At 41.6% G+C, this 19,343-nt stretch overlaps 2 protein-coding genes across 6 annotated transcripts in view; one reads left to right on the forward strand and one right to left on the reverse strand.

Moving 5' to 3' along the window:
- On the forward strand, window positions 1-6,407 carry SNRPF (small nuclear ribonucleoprotein polypeptide F). Its single transcript, XM_028747593.2, has 4 exons — window positions 1-159; window positions 652-777; window positions 3,975-4,039; window positions 6,155-6,407. Exons 1-4 carry the CDS (start codon window positions 157-159, stop codon window positions 6,219-6,221), a joined length of 261 nt encoding a protein of 86 aa, XP_028603426.1. The 5' UTR covers window positions 1-156; the 3' UTR covers window positions 6,222-6,407.
- The window catches only part of CCDC38 (coiled-coil domain containing 38), a 20,732-nt gene continuing 7,361 nt past the window's right edge, over window positions 5,973-19,343 (reverse strand). For 4 of the 5 annotated variants that reach the window (XM_077934822.1, XM_077934821.1, XM_077934823.1 and 1 more), the window contains exons 4-16: window positions 18,730-18,898; window positions 17,808-17,875; window positions 17,018-17,181; window positions 15,854-15,934; window positions 14,951-15,165; window positions 14,075-14,188; window positions 12,311-12,398; window positions 11,744-11,816; window positions 11,028-11,179; window positions 8,811-8,958; window positions 7,679-7,893; window positions 6,890-6,983; window positions 5,973-6,672 (exon numbers count right to left, since the gene is read on the reverse strand). In XM_077934822.1, the coding sequence (XP_077790948.1) occupies window positions 6,565-6,672; window positions 6,890-6,983; window positions 7,679-7,893; window positions 8,811-8,958; window positions 11,028-11,179; window positions 11,744-11,816; window positions 12,311-12,398; window positions 14,075-14,188; window positions 14,951-15,165; window positions 15,854-15,934; window positions 17,018-17,181; window positions 17,808-17,875; window positions 18,730-18,898 (1,689 nt within the window). In that variant the 3' untranslated portion in view covers window positions 5,973-6,564. The remainder of the gene's footprint in view (window positions 6,673-6,889; window positions 6,984-7,678; window positions 7,894-8,810; window positions 8,959-11,027; window positions 11,180-11,743; window positions 11,817-12,310; window positions 12,399-14,074; window positions 14,189-14,950; window positions 15,166-15,853; window positions 15,935-17,017; window positions 17,182-17,807; window positions 17,876-18,729; window positions 18,899-19,343) is intronic. The other variant, XM_028747590.2, reaches the window with a different exon arrangement.

The following is a 19,343-nucleotide window of genomic DNA, read 5'->3' on the forward strand; positions in this document are numbered from 1 at the left end:
TGAAAGGTCAGCAGGAAGAGCCGCTCGCAGACTAGCGGAAGCGGAAGTGTTTTCGTCACTTCCGTGCTTTTTCTTTTTAGAGCTTTGGCGGGCACACGTGCTGCCTGCGAGTAATTTTTTTGTTGCCGCAGCCGCCCTTAGGTTGGTCTGGTTGCTATGGTGAGTGGAAATGTGTCTCTGTCGCGCGTGAGCTGAGCCGCGACGTGGGGGAGGTTGGCGGCTCGCGAGTCCCAGGCGAGTCTGCGGGCGGGAGGCGAGGGAGAACGAGAGAAGGAGGGTCCTTCCTTGGGAGGGGGGAAGGGTCGTCGGGCATTCAGAGGTCTCCATGTCCAGTCCTTGGCATTGCCCCGCTTCTAGGGAGGGGGGGGGCGTGGACGAGGAGGTTGTACAGTGGTACCTCGGGTTACAGAAGCTTCAGGTTACAGACTCCGCTATCCCAGAAATAGTACCTCGGGTTAAGAACTTTGCTTCAGGATGAGAACAGAAATAGTGCGGCGGGAGCGGGAGGCCCCATTAGCTAAAGTGGAACCTCAGGTTAAGAACAGTTTCAGGTTAAGAACGGACCTCCGGAGCGAATTAAGTTCTTAACCTGAGGCACCACTGTACGTCGCAAGCCCCCCGCGATGATGCTCCTTTTCCTGTCCCGCGCAGAGTCTGCCTCTCAATCCAAAGCCCTTCCTAAACGGGCTGACTGGGAAGCCAGTGATGGTGAAGCTGAAGTGGGGGATGGAATACAAAGGCTACCTCGTCTCCGTCGATGGCTACATGAACATGCAGGTAAGCAAGGTTGGCTGGTGGGGAGCTTGCACGACTGCTCTTTAATTAACGCACACTGTTGCTTTAAATATTAGGTGTCTTTGAGCATTTTAGAACAAGGTTGAAAACTTGTAGTGATGTAATTCAAGGTGACGATTCACTGCAAAGATAGCTTAAAAAAAAAAAAGAATTCTTCCTAGCATTGGACACAAAGCATCCCCTTACAACATAAAAAGTTTACAGAAAAATGTTTCAACAGCTTCTTGGTGCGCGCACAGAAAATCCAGTCAAGACTGTGCCTTTGTCTGGGGAGGCTATTTTGTAGCCATTTGAACATTTTTAGGTATTTAGTAGCTGGGGCAGCAGGGAGAAAACACACACTGATGTGCCTGTGTATTAAAAAAAGAACCCACCATTATCGAATATGTGGTCCTGAAATGCAGAACGCAGTGGGAAACACAAATTGTCATATTGATGACTTTGAAGGAACTTTCAACTTCAATGTTGTAGGTCATTATGTTCAATGTTATTCTAAGTACTCTTCATGTCACCCAGTGCTAAATGCTATATGTAGCTGAAGCTTGAGAGTGTCTGGTCCAAGGTCACCCAGTGAGCTTCATGGCCGAGTGGGGATTTGAACCCAGGGGCCTAGTCTGGCATTCTGACCATTCTGGCTCACAGGCAGTATAAAATTTCAGTATACTCTCCTTTAACATAGAAACAGCAGTATAAAACGCAGGTGTAAATTCTTACTTAAAAGGAAAGAGAATTTCATGTACACAGTTTCACCTCAAACTCAAAACTATGTACTGCTTCCCCCCATTTTCCAGCCTTCTCACTGTTTTCGTCTACTGTCATTGTCAGCAAGGGATTTTTATTCACTTGTCTACTGCTAACTCAGGGTGGATTGGTTTGAAATAAAGATGATTTAATCAGGCTGATTATCTGAATAAAGAGTGCATACCAACAGTGCAATACTATGCATATCTACTCTGAAGTTCAATGGGGCTTAATCCCAGGTAAGTGTGTATAAGGATTGCAGCTTAATTGTTTGATAGAACGTTAGTGGGGTGGGACCACTGCTCAGTGGTACAGCTTCTGTTAGGCATGTAGAAAGTCTGCGGTTCAGTTCCTGGCATCTTCAATAAAATGGATCTTGGGTAGAAGGTAATGGGAAAAAGCAGCTGTTCAGTGTAGATAATATTAGGCTGGATCAACAAAAGCTCTGATGGTAAGGTGATTTTATATAGATTTCAAACTTTAATAAACAAGCCTTCATTCTACCTAGGAGTATAATCTGACATTTCTAATCATGCAGATCTTATTACTTTGCATTACATCATTTTGTATATGAAAGGACAAATAGTGAAATCTGGTTTTCTATGCATGTGCAAGGATTTTTCAAGATTAGGAGTCTTATTTTGAAAAACACTGACCATTTTGCCCATAACTATAACTCTAAACTAGACTGGTGCCTTAACTACAAGGAAGTAAAGCAGACAAAACTAATTTTGCCTATGTTGTTTCATAGCTACTACATTTGACACCAACCACACTTTCCCCATAGCCTTTGACTTTAAATCATTGTGTGATAGTTTTTAGAATTGTACAAATTTGTCATGTTTGTATTAAATTTTGGTTTCACTTAAAAGCAGACAGGCCGTTTTAAAAAAGTGACCTTTCATATAACTTTAATTGGTTTACCTTTAAGATGGTTTTATTTAACACTGCTGTAACCTCTCCTCTCCTCTCCTCTCCTCTATAGAAGTCATCATTCTAGTCTTTATTTAAGAGCTTTGCTTACTTTTACTTGTTCTTCACTCACTCCTCTCATTTCTATGCCTTTATATACAGTGGTGCCCCGCAAGACGAATGCCTCGCAAGACGAAAAACTCGCTAGACGAAAGGGTTTTCCGTTTTTTGAGTCCTTCCGCAAGACGAATTTCCCTATGGGCTTGCTTCACAAGACGAAACGTCTTGCGAGTTCTTGCGAGTTCCGTTTCGTTTTTCTTAAAGCCACTAAGCTGTTAATAGCCGCTAAGCCGTTAATAGCCGCTAAGCCGCTAATAGCCGTGCTTCGCAAGACGAAAAAACCGCAAGACGAAGAGACTCGCGGAACGGATTAATTTCGTCTTGCGAGGCACCACTGTATATTGCTTGGTCAAAAGAGAGAATGGCCTCCCACATTGATTGGGTACTAGGGAAAGCAGGTTTGTATCCCAGTTCTATGTATTTTATGCAAAAGTATGTCCTACTGAATTCAGAAGGGCTTACTTTCAGATAAACATTGCAGCCACACAGGACTGGGCTGCCCAAATAACAGAGGAACAAAGGGAAGACCTAATGTATTGTGCTAATTGTGGCAATAAATATGGACTTTAAAGGGATACTTTATTGCATCTCAAAACTGTTCAGTGTAGTTCTAACTATTTACAATAGATGCTTTCTGTCTGGGCAAGCAGTTGGCTGTACATCTGTCTGCACATCTAGATTTAGGCTTTTGGTGCTTCTCCTTGAGCTTTTCCAACCCAGCTGGTCATCAGAATAACTTGTAACTATTAATCTCCTCCTTCCAAATCTGTTTTACAATTTTTAGATTGTAAAATGAGGCACACAGATTGCCTCATTTAAGTTACCTGTAAGTCACTTTCAAAGCCTTTTTTTTTGGTTGAAGAGTGGGATAAAAATGCTTTAAATAAATAAAAATATAGAGTGCTGGATTTGCAAGTAACCAGAACCATAGCTCAATTATTTAGATTCTATAGCTGTCACTCTGCAAAGTTTGTGAAAACAAGAGGCTGTCCTTAAACAGTGCTATATATAAAAAGAATTAATACAAGATAATTTAGGATATGCAGGGAAAGATGAAAATTACTTTAAGGAACTGCAGAAAGGGGGGGAGGGAATTCAAGGCTTGAAATGTTAAAATTATTGTTGAACGACTTGTGAAATGTTTTTCTTTTTGTTATAATCTAAAATTATAAAAAACAACAACAGTGCTATATTCATGACTTAAAGAGAACTATTAACACTGAGTAGGATTAAGGCATGCTTTTTTGTTTGCTGAAGGGATTCTAATCCAGTGGAAGCAAATATTTAATGTTTGAATTTATATTAGATGTAAGAAAGTTTTGTGGAAAACCTTTATTGGTATAGGAACATATGCTATCCTTTGTAGCTTCTTTTCCTTATAAAATTGTGTCAATTTTTTTTTTAAGCTTGCAAATACAGAAGAATATATTGATGGTGCATTATCTGGACACCTTGGTGAAGTTCTGATAAGGTAACTAACATTAGAATTAACGGTATTTACATGCTGTGTGTGTCTGCGCACACACACACACACATGTGCATGTTAAAATCCATTAATTAGAATATTAAAATACTGATACCAGAAATTTATACTACTTAAAATGCAACGTGAAGCAGACTAACTTTGGTGAGAAGAAATTATTTCAGGTGTTCTCTGAAATCTGTGCCATCTTTCTGGTGATGGAAGGAATCTCAGTGGAAGAGGGGAGGGACAATTTTTAGCAGTTACCACATTTTTCCATCTATAAGACGATGTTTTTTACCCAATTTTTTATGTTTGAAAATGTGGGTCGTCTTATCCATGGAATATAGCAAATAAATAAATACAGTACTTGCTCTAACAGTCACATATCCTGGCAGTGACGAGCCACAGGGCCTCCATAGTCTGCTTGCCTCCTCCCACTCTGTGTGCCCTACAGCTGGGAGGGAGGCTGTAGGCAGTCCGTTTTTGCTGTGCGCCATCTTCGCATGGCTCCATTTGTGCGCGGGAGGCGCAATGTTACACAGGAGGAGCGCGGCGATTGAAGTAATATCCCCACCTTTGCACCTTTCACACCAGCGAAACATCGTGCTTGGCACTCCTGTGTAACATTGTGCCACCCACGTGCAAATGGAGCCACGCGAAGACGCCGCGCAGAAAAAACAGATCATACACTGCCTCCCCACACAGCTGTAGGGCAGGCACAGTGGAAGGAGGCAAGCAGACTAAGAATGCCCCACAGGAAAGGCGATGCCGCTCAAGTTGGCTGCGGCGATCGAAGATATCTCTCCCCTCTGTGCCTTTCTTGCCTCCTCCCACTCTGCCCACCCTACAGCTGTGGGGGAGGCTGCGTGCAATCTGGTTTTTTCTGCATGGTGTCTTCGCGCAGCTCCATTTATGTGTGGGCGGCGCGACGTTACACAGTAGGAACACATGGTGCGATGTTTAACTGATGTGAAAGGTGCAGAGGGGGCAGTATTACGTCAGTCGCCGTACTCCTCCTGTCTAACGTTGCGCTGCTTGCACACAAATGGAGCCGCGCAAAGACACTGCACAAAAATGGACTGCCTACAGCTTCCCTCCCAGCTGCAGGGCGGGCAGAGTGGGAGGAGGCAAGCAGAGATAGGTGAAAAGTGCTAAAAGTAATTGGGGGGAAAATTCACCACTCTTCCCCCCCCCCCCAAGCTCAGTGATTGCTGGCAAGGGAACAGCTGATAGGTGGCATGTTAGATGTGTGTGCAGCTGTTAGCCTCTGGGGATCCTCCCCCCCCCCCAAAAAAAAAAAAAAAATTCAACAAGTCAGGGCAATTTCCCCCATTTTCTTAATTTAGTCCCCCAAAATAGGGGGCGTCCAATACACGGAAAAATACGGTATCCAGATTGCTGACCTCCTCTCAGTATGTTGCAGGGGGTTTTCTTGTCTCATTGACAGTGTAATTGTGATGGGTGAGGTGGCAGAGAGCACTGAAAATTGTCTCAGTCCCCTGTACCAATGGCTTACTTCTGTCAGTAGAAAGACAGTACAGTGGTCCCTTGGTTTAAGAACAGCTTAGTTTATGAACAACTTGGATTAAGAACACTGCAAACCTGGAAGTAGGTGTTTGGGTTTGTGAACTTTGCCTTGGAAGCAGAACATGTTCCGCTTCCTGTTAAGTGTGTTCCATTTATAAATTGAGTCCCCCGCTGCTATGGGAAATCTCACCTTGGTTTAAGAACACTTTGGTTTAAGAACAGACTTCCAGAACAGATTAAGTTCGTAAACCAAGGTACCACTGTACTGAATGTTACCTGTATGTAGAGTTGCTTTATTATTTCTTTCTTATGCAACTGAAAGAGAAGCATTTGTGTAATAGTAAACCTATAAAGTTTAGTATTTAAGCCTACACCAATGATAGCAATTGGAAAAAAATTGTAACAAGCTGTATGCAATGAACAAAGGTAAATTTTTATTTATTACCAATTAAATCGAACATAGCAGCAAACATAGAATACTTCAAAATAACTTGGTATATGAAATAGAGGGGATGTGTAACTAGCTTTAGAAAACAATCTTCCAAACTCATGTGGATCACAGCAGAACTAAGTAACTTTTGGTTTGATTTGCAGGTGCAATAATGTCCTTTATATAAGGGGTGTGGAAGAAGAAGAAGAAGATGGAGAAATGAGAGAATAACTATTTTGGGGGGAAAGCTGCTGTTGTTTTTTGACTGTGCTAAGAAATTTAGTTGTCCGGTTTTGTTTGCTTGCTTTTTTTGTCAAGTTTTGTCAAGTAACATTTTTTATGGCCAAACAATAAACATTGTCATTGAAGAAAAATTACCACTATGGAAGAAAAATAAACATACTATTTCCGACAGTTCTTAATGGATAATTATATTATAGTCAAACAAATATGTATTTTAAAAGGAAACTGGATCAAACATCTGTCACAGTTTACCTACTATAACTCTGCTAAACAGAGCTAGAATCAAGATCTAGTGCTATTCCAAAAAGAAATGTCATGAAACAAGAAGAATTCAACAGAAATAGTAATCATCTTCACTTTTTGTAGTTAAATCTACAACTTGTACCCCTTTTTGTTTAGCTTCTGGAGGCTGGGAGCGGAAAACCAGTTTTCTTCCCACCTAAAATGAAGACAGAAAATATAAACCTACTTTGTTAAATCAGCATGAAAGTTTTTATTTGTAAACTTTTTTCTATAATACAGATTCTAGATTCTTTTTAACATGCACACTATCACCATGTTGCAGTGTGCCCCTAACCATTTTTACTCAGTATTGGGTACTACTGAGTTCAGTAAGATTTACAGCCTAAGATATATTTTTAAGCACTCCTACTAACCCTTGTCTTTGGTACTGCAATTGCTCTTTCCAGAGCATGCTTCAGCCGTTCTTCCTGGATTCTCTTCAGTTCTTTCAATTTATCTTCACGAACTCTTTTAAGAATCAGAGAGAGATTTTAGGAATTAGAGGACGTTAGCATATTGTGAGAGGGAAGTGTCCACATCTTCTCCCTCCAGTGATGCAGCCTTGAATTGTGCCTATGCTTGTAAAATTCAGCATTACTGTGGTAACAAAAATGAGGGAGCTAGAGACAGTTTTGTGCACAGAATTTCTAAGGGATAAACTAGTTGCAACACCGTTCGCACTGTGAGCAATTGGTGAATTGATTAAAAGTGGCTGATACACTTCAATTCTTTCCCTCCTGCTCCAGCCTTAGTCTGAATTGTTGCACTAGTGTTTGCTATTTGAATTGAGAGGAAAGCACTGGCAATAACTGTATTGCTAGAAATAGCAAGCCCCAGGGACCGGGCCTGGATTGACACCTCCATGTCTGCTATTTACCCAGATCCTACGTAATTGCTAAATTATGTGAATGATGTTATGTCTAGTCTGGCCCTAAGAAGGTGGGACAACTAATAATTTATAAAATACTTATAATACTAGGGTGGGGATGTCCATCTAAACAGAAATCATTTTCACTTTGTGAAACTCTAATGCCTATAGGCTAAAAACTGGTGACTGTTGTCTCAAAAGTTTGGTCCAGAAGATAGTGTTGCAAGCTCAGATGTGACTAAGTGATGGGAATACATAACTGGCATACTTCTTTAAGCACTGGCATTAAGGTTACCTCTGCCGTCTTTGTTTTGCTCGGAGTTTCTCCATAGTTTCAACAGTCTCAAGGTATTCCGGTGGAAGTATTTCCAACATCTCACACAGTTCTGAAACTCTGATTTCTATTGCTTTCAGCATTTGAAAGGCGGTCATGCTGGATACTTCAATCGTTCCACAGCAAGCCCTATACACCTCTGTTATTTTTTTCTTAAGTGTATTCAGCGATTTATCCTTAAGATTTAAGAAAGGGATTTTATGTAAACCACAGCAAATGCTTACATTATACTAAACAAAAAAAAGTCTACACTGAAACTTTAAAATAAGATGAACTCGCAAGCAATATAAAAGATATAACCATTTTCTAAATATAATATAGACAAATCATTCTACAATCCTAAAAAGTGAAACAGTCCTGAAAATGTGATGGCCACTTATTCAGCACATAAGGCAAAACCATAAGAGAATTGGCAGAATAAGGCACACGGATTGCAATGTTAAGTCAATGCAGTGTTGAATGTCAAGTAGGATTAAATCCAATAAAGGCACAAATAAATATAGTAGCTCAATGCGTTTTTGAGCTTTTGGGGGCTCTCCAGGGGGAAATGTGTTTTTACAATACTATAGGGACGTAATTCCTGTAGATCCCTCCTCCAAATCATTGTCATTGGAGTACCCTGGGAAAATAACTTCCTGCAATTAGAAACTAAACCAGCTCAGGGAGTCCCTGATACGCCTTGAGATATCTTTTGTTAATTGTGCAACTCAGAACTAGGAGAACCCCTGAATCACATGGAGCCGGTGCACATTCCTGTTTCCAGTATATGCCTACACCACTACTTCTGTGTCCACTTTTTGGGCACCAGGTAGGATGCCAGTGTTGGGCTCCCTGGTACTGTATCCCCTAGCTATACTGGCCCTGGTTCAAACTGCTACACATAGGTAATGTGGTATCACATAGACAAATTGTGATACTTCTACCCAAGTCATTAGGGATAGTATTAAACTGAGCTTTACTCAAAGTAGACCGGGTCTACTCTGAGTAGGAGAAGCACGGAATACCACTGGCGCTGTGGTCTTGTAGGCTGTCAAGGTTTTTAGAACAGAGAGCTATTCTATGTTATAAAGATTGTATAAATATACAAAATTACCATGGATATTGGATTATAGTCTCCGGAAGAAAATACTTTGATTTTTAATTCCAGTTCAGCACTTTTCTGTTCTTCTTTGAGGCGAGCAGCTGTAAGAGCTTTTTTCTCATTTACTATATCATTTATCCTTTTTTCCCTATAAAAAAGGCTGTGAAAGGTTGTAACTAGTATTCAAAACTATTTTGTAGATTAGTTTTTCTGTGCAATAACCCAATTCTCATATTCTGGCTGTTCTAGGCAAAGCAGCATTTTTATTCTACAGACTTAACAGGTTTAATAGGATTTCTGTCTCCCCAGGAAATTCTGAGAATAGTAGTTCAGTGATGATGGGCAAAGATCTCTCAGAGCTTGTGCAAGTGCTGCTACAAGATGGTTAGCGCTTGTAAGTGGCCTACCTGTATAAACAGAATAGGCTCAAGGGGAGTGAGCTCATTAAAAATCACTCCTTGAACTAGAAAAACCATTGTTTTTCTTTCTAAAAAAATTGAAGATACCTGTAAAACAACAGGGACATACTTGTGCAAATGATGTTGATATTGGAGAAAACGTTTAGCATGGAAACGTATATATACATCTTAAATAAAAAGATGTAAAAAGACTGATGATGGCATTGAAATTGTTCAGATGCTTTCGTCAACAAACTGAAAGTTGAAACGTACTAACCCTCATCTTGAACACCTACAGTCCCCAGCAGTATTTACCTCCTAGTCACTGGGGGGGGACCCCGCCTCTCCAATAACGTTGATATTTTCAATATCAATTGCACTATGTTCCACCAATATTCAGTGTTAGAAACTCAAGATATAAAATCTAATCGCCAAATGGCACCTTAAACCTAGGTTACAGTCACCACAATGAAATGTCTAGGTGCCTTTTTTTGCAATAAACTCTGCTAATATTATTATTCATTTCTAGGCTGCTTTATATTTTAAAGAACAGATCTCAAAGCAGTTTGCAAGACATTAAAACATCAAATAAAACAATCCAGAATAAAGCAAATTCAAGCTTCAAGGAAAATTATTTCCAATCTTTCTCTAAGGGACACCATGTGGGGATCTGTTAACCCAGTTAACAGATCCCCACATGGTTGCAATTGGACCCACACCAGTTGCAAAACACACCTGGTGCCTGGCTAATTTCTAACACTGCCAATATTGTATGCTCCACTGTGGAACTAGTCCAGGCTGAAGTCTCCTAGAACTGCTGATTGGCTGTTCAAACTGGTCCATTAAGAAGCCATGGGTGTTCTGTTTAAGGCATAGTTAACCCTAGTGCCCTACAGATGTTTAGGGCTATAACTTCCATCAGCCCCAGCAAGCTTGGCCAAAGTCCAGGTCTGTGCAACTGTATCTGAAGAGTGCCATATTGGTTATCTCCGATTTAAGGAATCGGTGTAAAGGCTACTGCTAAATAACTTGGTGATTGTCTTTTATCCCTGTCTGTGCTGCTTTTCTGCTCTGGCTTTCAGCATGATAACTTGCTTTGTTTATGACTTGCTATGGTGCTTCAGCTGCTACCAACCTCAAGCCTAAACTAATCCATGGTCTTCAGTTGTGGTGGGGAACAGCACATTCCCATCTCATTCCATCAAAGCCACTTCACTCTCCTCTTTCGGAGCCCAGCAAAGCATTCCCCGAATTGATGAGATTTCTGCTACACATTAACTCTACTTCTATTTTTACAAAGTTCTGTCCTCTTGTCATGTTAGTTTTCTATATAGTGGCAAACACATTGGCTTCACTAAACAAATATGTAGTAGTCGTGTTAGTAGAAGGGAAGGGGACCCACTTTATACCCGAGGAGGAACAGAAGCAGCATACAGTGGTGCCTCGCAAGACGAAATTAATTCATTCTGCGAGTTTTTTCGTCTTGCGAATTTTTCGTCTTGCGAAGCACCACTGTATTAAGTCTGCAGTAATTTTAAGAAGTGGCCCCAACATTCTCTAGCAGGCTACCACACCGCGTGCTATGAGTTGCTCCTCGAAGTCAAGTCGCAACTGCACCTCTAATGCACCCTGGGTATTAACGGTTTTAAGAAAAAGGAAACAAACTTGCAGGACGTTTTCGTCTTGCGAAGCAAGCCCATAGGGAAATTCGTCTTGCGAAGCAACTCAAAAAACCAAAAACCCTTTTGTCTTGCGAGTTTTTCGTCTTGCGAGGCATTCGTCTTGCAAGGTACCACTGTATTTCAAAACGTTTCACTTTTAAATAACTTACATTCCCTGAACAATGGCGTGTTCTCTCTGCCGTGCGTCTTCTAGTGTTCCACTGAGATCTTGAATATTTTGAAACAGTGATAGATTTTGTTCCTCAAGATGCCTGTACATCTGAAGCAACTCATCTGGATCTTTGAAATATATCTCTGGTTCCTAATGCAGGAGAAGGAATACTATAGAGTTGCTGAAAAATGAGTCATATCAATGCAGTTGCAAACAGTTCTTGATAAAATAAAAATTGTTTAAAATGGGAGGGGAGATTTTTAACACTGGGCTGCATTAGGTATGACAGATTGCACTTGCCTTGCTACTAAATTTTAACAAAAAATGTTAAAAATTATTGTCCAAGTGAAGGCCAATTCACAAGTTCTTTTTCAGCTGCACATTAATCTCAGAACACTGCCTTGAAGCCAGATTCCCTTATGCAAGTCCACAGCATACTTGCAGGTATGAATACGAATATGCAAATTCTTGATCTAGAGGGCCAAGAACACTGAAATCTACACAGAAAGTTCCCTTAGGTATGAAGAATTTACATTTCAACATACGGATGGAATCCATACATGCAGGAATCTTACAGCCATGCTTGCAGCCAGTGGCTACCTCCTAGCAGTTTTGGCTCAGAGGTTGTGAAGATGTTGTACAATTGAATGAAAAGCAACAAAAGGTCCCATTTTTATAGGATGCTATTGTATTTAACAAAGATTAATTCATCACCTCGTCAGTGTCTAGATCTTCAAGCGAAATATCATCATCTGAAGAGGCAGAGATACTTTTTTCACTTGCACAGCTGTTATAAAAGGAAAAATTAATTCAGAATTGTGTTTATACATTGAAGTTTACAAAGACCTTGTTCTTTGTAAGCCCAGGCTAACCAACGTGCAGTGCTCCCATTGATGTTATGATTCCAACTCCCCGCAGTCCCCGCTGACACTCTAGTTCACATGCCAGGGGGATGATAGATGGGAGAGCTGGCGCCCAAAAGCAGAATTCTACAACTACAGTGGTACCTTGGGTTACAGATGCTTCAGGTTGCATGTTTTCGAGTTGCGCACTGCGCAAAAACCCGAAAGTACCGGAACGGGTTACTTTCAGGTTTCGGCGCTCGCTGCAGGTTGCGAACGTGCCTCCCGCATGGATCACGTTCGCAACCAGAGCGTCCACTGTACTTCCACGTGCCCCAAAGGGATAAGCGCTTCTCTTTCTTGAAGAGAAGCTCTTTATGTTACATCTACAACCCGAAACGGAGAGAACTTTTAAAAGCAATTAAATTTCATAGAGTACCTTGCTAGCGATTTTTTTCTCCCTTCTATTGAGAATCTTTTGCTCAGTGATAGTCTTGATGCCCTCTTAAAAAACCTGTAGTCGCCTCCTTCAAAAATTAACAAGTCTGTATTATTACCTTTATTCGGCAACAGGGTTATAAGAACTATATTACATATCTTACGTTATTTTCATTAATATCGGAGTGCCTATCCTGTGGCCATCCAGATTTTGCTGGGTTACAATTCCTAATTGTAACGCTGGGTGGGGTTGCTCTGAACTGGAGTCCAGCAACATCTTTAGGGCCACAGCTTAAGACACCCTTGCCTTATATTAAAGACAGGATGTGGAGCTGCCTTAAAGAAAGACATCGGGATCCTGCATACAAGTATTCGTTGTGCAGCTAGTGCCTGTTAAACTTTGCCCAAATGAACTGTTGCCTGTATTCAGAACTAGAAAGGCTTCCTTGCCACTAGCATTTACCATGGGGGGGAAAGGTAAGGGCGTGGGGGTATTTTGTCTGCCTTAACTTATTTCGCCCTATCATTCCTTATGTATCACTTCCTGAGTTTTGCTTAAATAAGAGGTGGTCCCTGATCCCATTTGCCATAATGTGAGTGGCTGAAATTCCTTATCGCCTTCCTTCAGCTACTCTCTGTGCGCAAGCTCCAGTCGACACTTAAATTACAGAGCGGAAGCTTCCCTGGTGGAAAGAGCGATGTATTCCCTCAAACTGTTGCTGTACAGATGGGCAATGGGAGGCGTATGATTCACAGCACACAATTTAAGGCTCTTAGATCATATACAGCTGGGACACAATCCAATACTCAATATACTTTGGTGGCAGGGATGGTGGGACGAATTAGAGAAGCCCTGGTATTCCATCACAAGCCCAAATATGTCTCTCCCAATGATGATATGCCAGCAGAACATCACAGATATACCGGTACTACTCCATACTGGCAGAGTGGCCAAAATGTAGTGGAGGGGGGCGGGGGAGACTGATCCCATCCCCAACACTGGCATAACATTATGCCAACTTCAGAAGTGGGGGTGGGGAATCAAAAGCTGCATGCAGAAGTTAGCAGAGGGGAAAGCTCCATTGCCTGCCCCATTTCTGACTGCCCTGGCAATGGTGGATAAGGCATTTGGTCGAATCCTTAGTCTGTTCCCAGGAGGTGATGCATCACCGCCTTTGATCAAGTGCAATACCTCAGGGTACCCCTGGGGATCTGGGAGGAAGACTGTCCAGAAGCCCAGATGGGGAGTGGGTGTTTCATGGCTGAGTGGAGATTTGAACCTGGTCGAATGCTCTAGCCCAGGGGTCAGCAAGGTTTACATGCCATGGGCCGGATCACTCCCACGGAGATCGCCCGTGGGCTGGACTGGCACAGCGTGATACCAGAAATCGTGTCTGCGCATCTCTGTGGCGCCGGAAATCGCTTTTGCACATGCCCAGACGCCGGAAATCGCACCTGGACAGACGCGATTTCTGGTATCTGCGCATGCGCAGAAGTGATTTCTGGCACCGCTTGGCGAGTGCCTGCGCTGCACTGGGGACTCGCCGAGCAGGTGGTTCAGGGCGGCTTGTGGGCCGGTAAAACAGTCTTTGTGGGCCGCATCCAGCCCATGGGCCACACGTTGCCAACCCCTGCTCTAGCCACTACACACCACTGTGGCTCTTGCAGCCCTTGCTCCATTCATAATACGGTCCTGCCTGGAATATCTGGTGCAGGCAAAGATGATATTCCTACAAGAAAGTCCTTCTTCCCATTGGCTCCTTACCTTGGCTTTTATGATGGTCTTTCTTCACATCAGTTTCAGAAAAAAATACTGACGTCAATGATGAAGGTAGTAGTTTCTTGGGATGTTGTTGCCCTTTGACATGAGCCCATTTGTCTAAAGACGCGGTTCAAACAGCACAGAAATATTTGGTAGTAAGTAACTTGATAGGCTATTTATACACACCAGCTTGCTAAATCCAAACCAGAGTGGGTCACACCCACACCATACTTTTAAAGCACTCATACTGTATACTGGTTTAACAGTCATGGCTTCCCTCAAAAAATCCCAGGAACTTTAATTTGTTAAGGGTGATGACAGCTAGATAGAACAAATGGTCTAACTTGGTATAATAAGACCATATCCTTCAAGTACCAGAGCCAAACTGATGGTGAGGAGAAAAGGAAGGAAGAAGGAAGGTTCACAGAGAGCAGGGACACCACTGTGAGGTAAAAGTTGGAGGGAAACAGTACAATAGACACAAAACAAAGGCTAGAAAGTTGTTGTTTTTTTAAATCTCTCTAATACAAGGTAAACGATGAGAAAAACCAAGGCTCCTAAAAAAACCAGTCACACCCAACCTTCACTGACTCTAGGCAGGACCAGTCAGACCCTGAGGTGGAAGAGAAGGCAGAAGGCTGACAAGGACTGCCATCCCATCAGTTGGGAATGTCGAGCTTGCATCATCCAGCAAACTAGAATACTGCTTCACTGGTCTGCACTTTATACATCAATGGGGCAGATATGGGAACAACATTGATCCTTAGACATTGTTTCTCAGTTTCCACTCTGGGAGAATTGAAAAAAGGGGGAACTGAAGTGACTTATATAACATGCAATATAAGTTTCTAGTGGACAGTACTAAAATGACATACTTACTTATTTTTTGGTGTAATATGAAGGAAGTAGACCCCATCCTGCTTTTCTCACGAGCAGGAAAAGAAAGCAAAGACTTTGAAACGTCTCTTTTATCCTTTTTCAATAGCTTCTTTTTTGCCATCTGTTGTTCTTGCCACTCTTTAGGAGACACACTCAACAAAAAAGCTTCGTAGGATAAATACAGTCTCAGATTATCTTCACTGTTTGCAATTTCACTGCAGACATGAAAGGATGATAGTTTATAAGCAAGCAGACAGTCATATTTTAGTGAAGTACAACAGCTAAATGTTATAAAAAAAATAAACTGGCATTATTGTAATAAACAATGCAAAAGCAAATGAACGAGTTTTTATCAGAGTTATGGGAGTCACCTTAAGGTTTGTTTCATCTTAACATTTTGAGCTATGCTAACTCTAAGTAAGTCTGAATCTTAATATACACACACACACACATTTATTTCTCTACCTGCTGTTTGTGTGCGGGGTGGCAGCAGCGTGCAACAATATTGTGTGTTAGTATTTGAATTCTATTATTTTGAAAGCATTGGATCCATAGCTATCCTGCCTAAAAGAGGTATTTTCTATTCAGAGAAGGGCTTTGACATATTATGTGCAAGCCTTGAGCAATATAAAAAAGAACTAAATGCATAGCTAGTATTCCACTTGTGCAAGCTGTAGTATGAAAACTGCTATAGAAGTTATCCCTTATCTGACTTCTTGTAGTTTGAAAACCAATTAGGAACTGCACTAAGAAGTGTTGAATAAGTGAATGACTTACACGTAGATGTATAAACACCCTGCAAGCAAATCAGGATGAACACTCATTGCTGCATAACCACCTCCCCCAAAAAACTGGCAGCAGCCTAGGTTATGCTTTGCTAAATATGTGAAATAAAGAACTCACCTTTTAAGAGAGAACACCTCATTCATTGCTGACTTCACTTCCGCTGTCACCTCCATTTTAGCTTTTGCTTCGTGAGCTGCACTAAAAATAATATAGATGTTGTAATTCTGGGTGCCTATAGGCAGATTTTAAAATAGAAACACATTTTTCTGCCTGCACCCCCCAGAAAATAGATGAACAGTCTGGTTTGCTTTTGTCCACAAGTAGCACAAATCTGCAATCACTCTGAAAACCAGTTTCAGACTGTTACGTTAGTAATCAGTGCATTACAAAACCAATGAACATTTTCAGACTGACAAATTATTCTGCCAATGACAGTCACACCTTGCACAGCACATTTAAAAACCTCTCAATGTCGGTATGGAAACTTGCAGCCATAAGAATCAACCAGAAATTCCTCACCTCTTAACAGTCAACAGACTAGAGGAAATAACATTAGAGAATGAAGCAAACACCAACCCATCTCGTCAAAGCCATTCTGCCCAAGCTTGAGGTAGAGGCCCTGCTCTCCCCCACCAAAACTTGTAAAACCCTTCCTGCTGACACCCGTTCATCTTGCCCTCTTCCTGCACACAGCTGGCTACTGAAAACTGAACTATTCAAGTGAGCTTCTAACATTTTGATGAACTGCTGTTTCAAATATATATAATTCGTCTGATGCCGTTGTCAGTTCCTTATTTGTAGGTACAGTATAATGACCCCCCCCCAATTCATTATTCTTAGGTATATTAGCAACAACTGGGGCAGAGACATCACATTTCGACAACTACATCAGCAAAAAGTAATCTCTGGTCAAACATGATGCTGGGATCTGATGGGGCAATCTCCTAGTGGCAGGGTAGAATGATCTGGGGTGGTCGAAAGCTTGTTTTTGGATGTAAAGTCCCCAAGTTTCTTACTTGTGAGCGTACTAGCAAGAAAAGAAAACACTGGCTGGGTCACATCATGCTTGAAGAATGTCTGCTACAGCGATACAGCGGTCCCACGTGGCCTTCCTGTTCTTTGCAATGGCTACTGGGGCAGCCTGTGTCAGCACATTTGCGTGGGAAGGTAGGAGGGCACAAACAGGACCACCAAGCCCTGTGAGAATTCTCCGTGTGCAGGCCCTGCAGTCAAACCATCTAGCTTGTTATTAATAATAGAAATTGCAACAGCGTGTCTAACCTTTTAAGAGCATCAACAGAACGTCTGTCGTTTTCTTTGAGAAACTCATCAAATGCTATCGCATCTTCTTCTAATTTTGTTTCGGCGAGTTTGGCCCTCCTCTCTTCCTCCGATACCATTTCCTCCAGCTTGGCTATGGTGCGTTGTTTCGTTTTAACCGCATACTGGGAAAGGGAAACATTGCAAAAAGTTAAGCACAAAAGGATCTTCGTATTCAAGCACCTTGCAAAGCTGAATGCCATTCCAATAGCAAAAAAAGGATGCGTAAGGTCTGGTCGCTACTCTTTCACATTACTACCCTGAAGGCTTTTCGATCGAGCATTCTCATCCTAACAGCAGTGAAGTTAATAGTCCTATCAGACGGCTAGTGCATGCTACAGAGAAACCATATTCTCATTAACTTAAGGGTAAATCGGGGTTTATGGAATCTTTGGGTTTTTAGTCAGAAACTTTTTTTCTGTCTTCCCTTGGGCAGGTTTATTATGCTGTTAATTGTGCATGGGGTCAGAATGGAATACTCAGGCTTATTCACTAACCAATATAATTAGTCAGGACACTAAATAGTAAATAATGAAGGGATAGTTGAGAATTAAGACAGTGAGTGCGTATTAAAGGATGATTTTTTCCAAACAAAATCAGTGCCATACAGCCACCATGTTTAGTGCTCAATTGCTTTGATTTAGTGATCTGTTCTGAAATAAACAGAAATGTTCCAGTGTGTAGCTGAAGCTCCTGTAACTAGAACTTTCCCATTTTTAAGTGCACCAACTACACGAAACAAAATGGTTACCTCCAGTAGAAACAACTCTTTCTGTTCATTGATGTATTCTGTTATAGACTGCTTATCACTCTGAATACCTTTAAAACAGTTAGAATTGTTAGATTCCATCTTCAAACCTCTGCAATTTGTAGGTTTAAATAAACTTAATGTGTACTAAATTATAAACAATATTTGAAGTATAACCATCTTTCCAGACATTATGTGGCTATCTTGGATTCACTAGTTTTGCATACTATCTCAATTTGGACCCAAAGCCAAACCATGGTTAACACTGTTAGGATATTTCCGTTCCACCTTAAAAGGGAGCAGGCTGTGAGTCACAGAGTCTGCGTATTTCCTGTTGCACAGGATGTTTAAGGTTTTCAGTTGCTTTCGTTTCTTCTTCGTGCCTGAACGCTGTAGCAGGCGGTCATGTCTTTTCTTTGTTCTGACCAACATTGAATAAACTGTAAATATGCTCTCCTGCTGTGCATCTTTTGCTGTGTGGATTCTGCTGAAAGAGTGTGCACCAGCCTAAGAATGTGGCAATCTATTTCTGAGGCTTCGTGTCGCTAATTGCTGATACTGCGTGACTGCGTGACTACGGGAGATCGATGGATCGTCCAGCAGCCGGCTTGGGGGCTCAGATGGATGTTATCTCCCTGGCAGTATCCCAACAAACACACCTATGATTTGGTGCGATACCTGAATCAATGAACCATGGTTTGTGATGAGTCAGCAAACTAGAATCAGAAAGAGGTTTGCCATGATATTTGAATTGAGAAGCTATATATCTTAAATTACGTATGACCTGTACTACAGGTCCTATAGTATATAAATTAATCTATAAACCAGTTAATCACAAGATCCTGCATATGAATAGTTGAAAATTCTTGGTAAATACAAGATCTGGTAAACTCAGATTTATATTTTTGTAACTCATTTTACTCACACTTTGCAAAAGCAAGATTCCAGTCCAGGGCAGAAGTCTCTTTCTCTATTTCTTGTTTTGTTTCTCTTTCAATGGCTTCTTCCAGCTTTTTGAGAGCCTTTCGAGACCTAGCTCTTGATGAAAATGTGCTCTTTTCATGCACCTTCAGATTGTGTTGAACTGTTCTAACCTGAAATTGAAATCCATGTTATCCAGCTTTAGAGAAAGGAAATCTCTTCTCTCACTTAAACTTCACACTTAACTGAACTAGATGAGACACCCAAGACCCATGATTGGATCTACTGAGTGATGTATAAAAGTAGACATGGGGGGGGAAAAAATGGATCAAAGTCACTGTGCTGGGTGTGTGAACTTTTCTCCACACACCATTTCACTGACTGAAAAGGCTCTAAGTTATGCAAGTCCAAACAAATGTGAACTTTGAATGATGCCAGAGGCTAAATGACAGCCAATAGGTAAAGGTAAAGGTACCCCTCGCCGTACGGGCCAGTCTTGACAGACTCTAGGGTTGTGCGCTCATCTCACTCTATAGGCCGGGGGCCAGCGCTGTCCGGAGACACTTCCGGGTTACGTGGCCAGCGTGACATCACTGCTCTGGCGAGCCAGCACAGCAC

This window comes from Podarcis muralis, chromosome 10 (genome assembly GCF_964188315.1).
Source record: "Podarcis muralis chromosome 10, rPodMur119.hap1.1, whole genome shotgun sequence".
NCBI lineage: Eukaryota > Metazoa > Chordata > Lepidosauria > Squamata > Lacertidae > Podarcis > Podarcis muralis.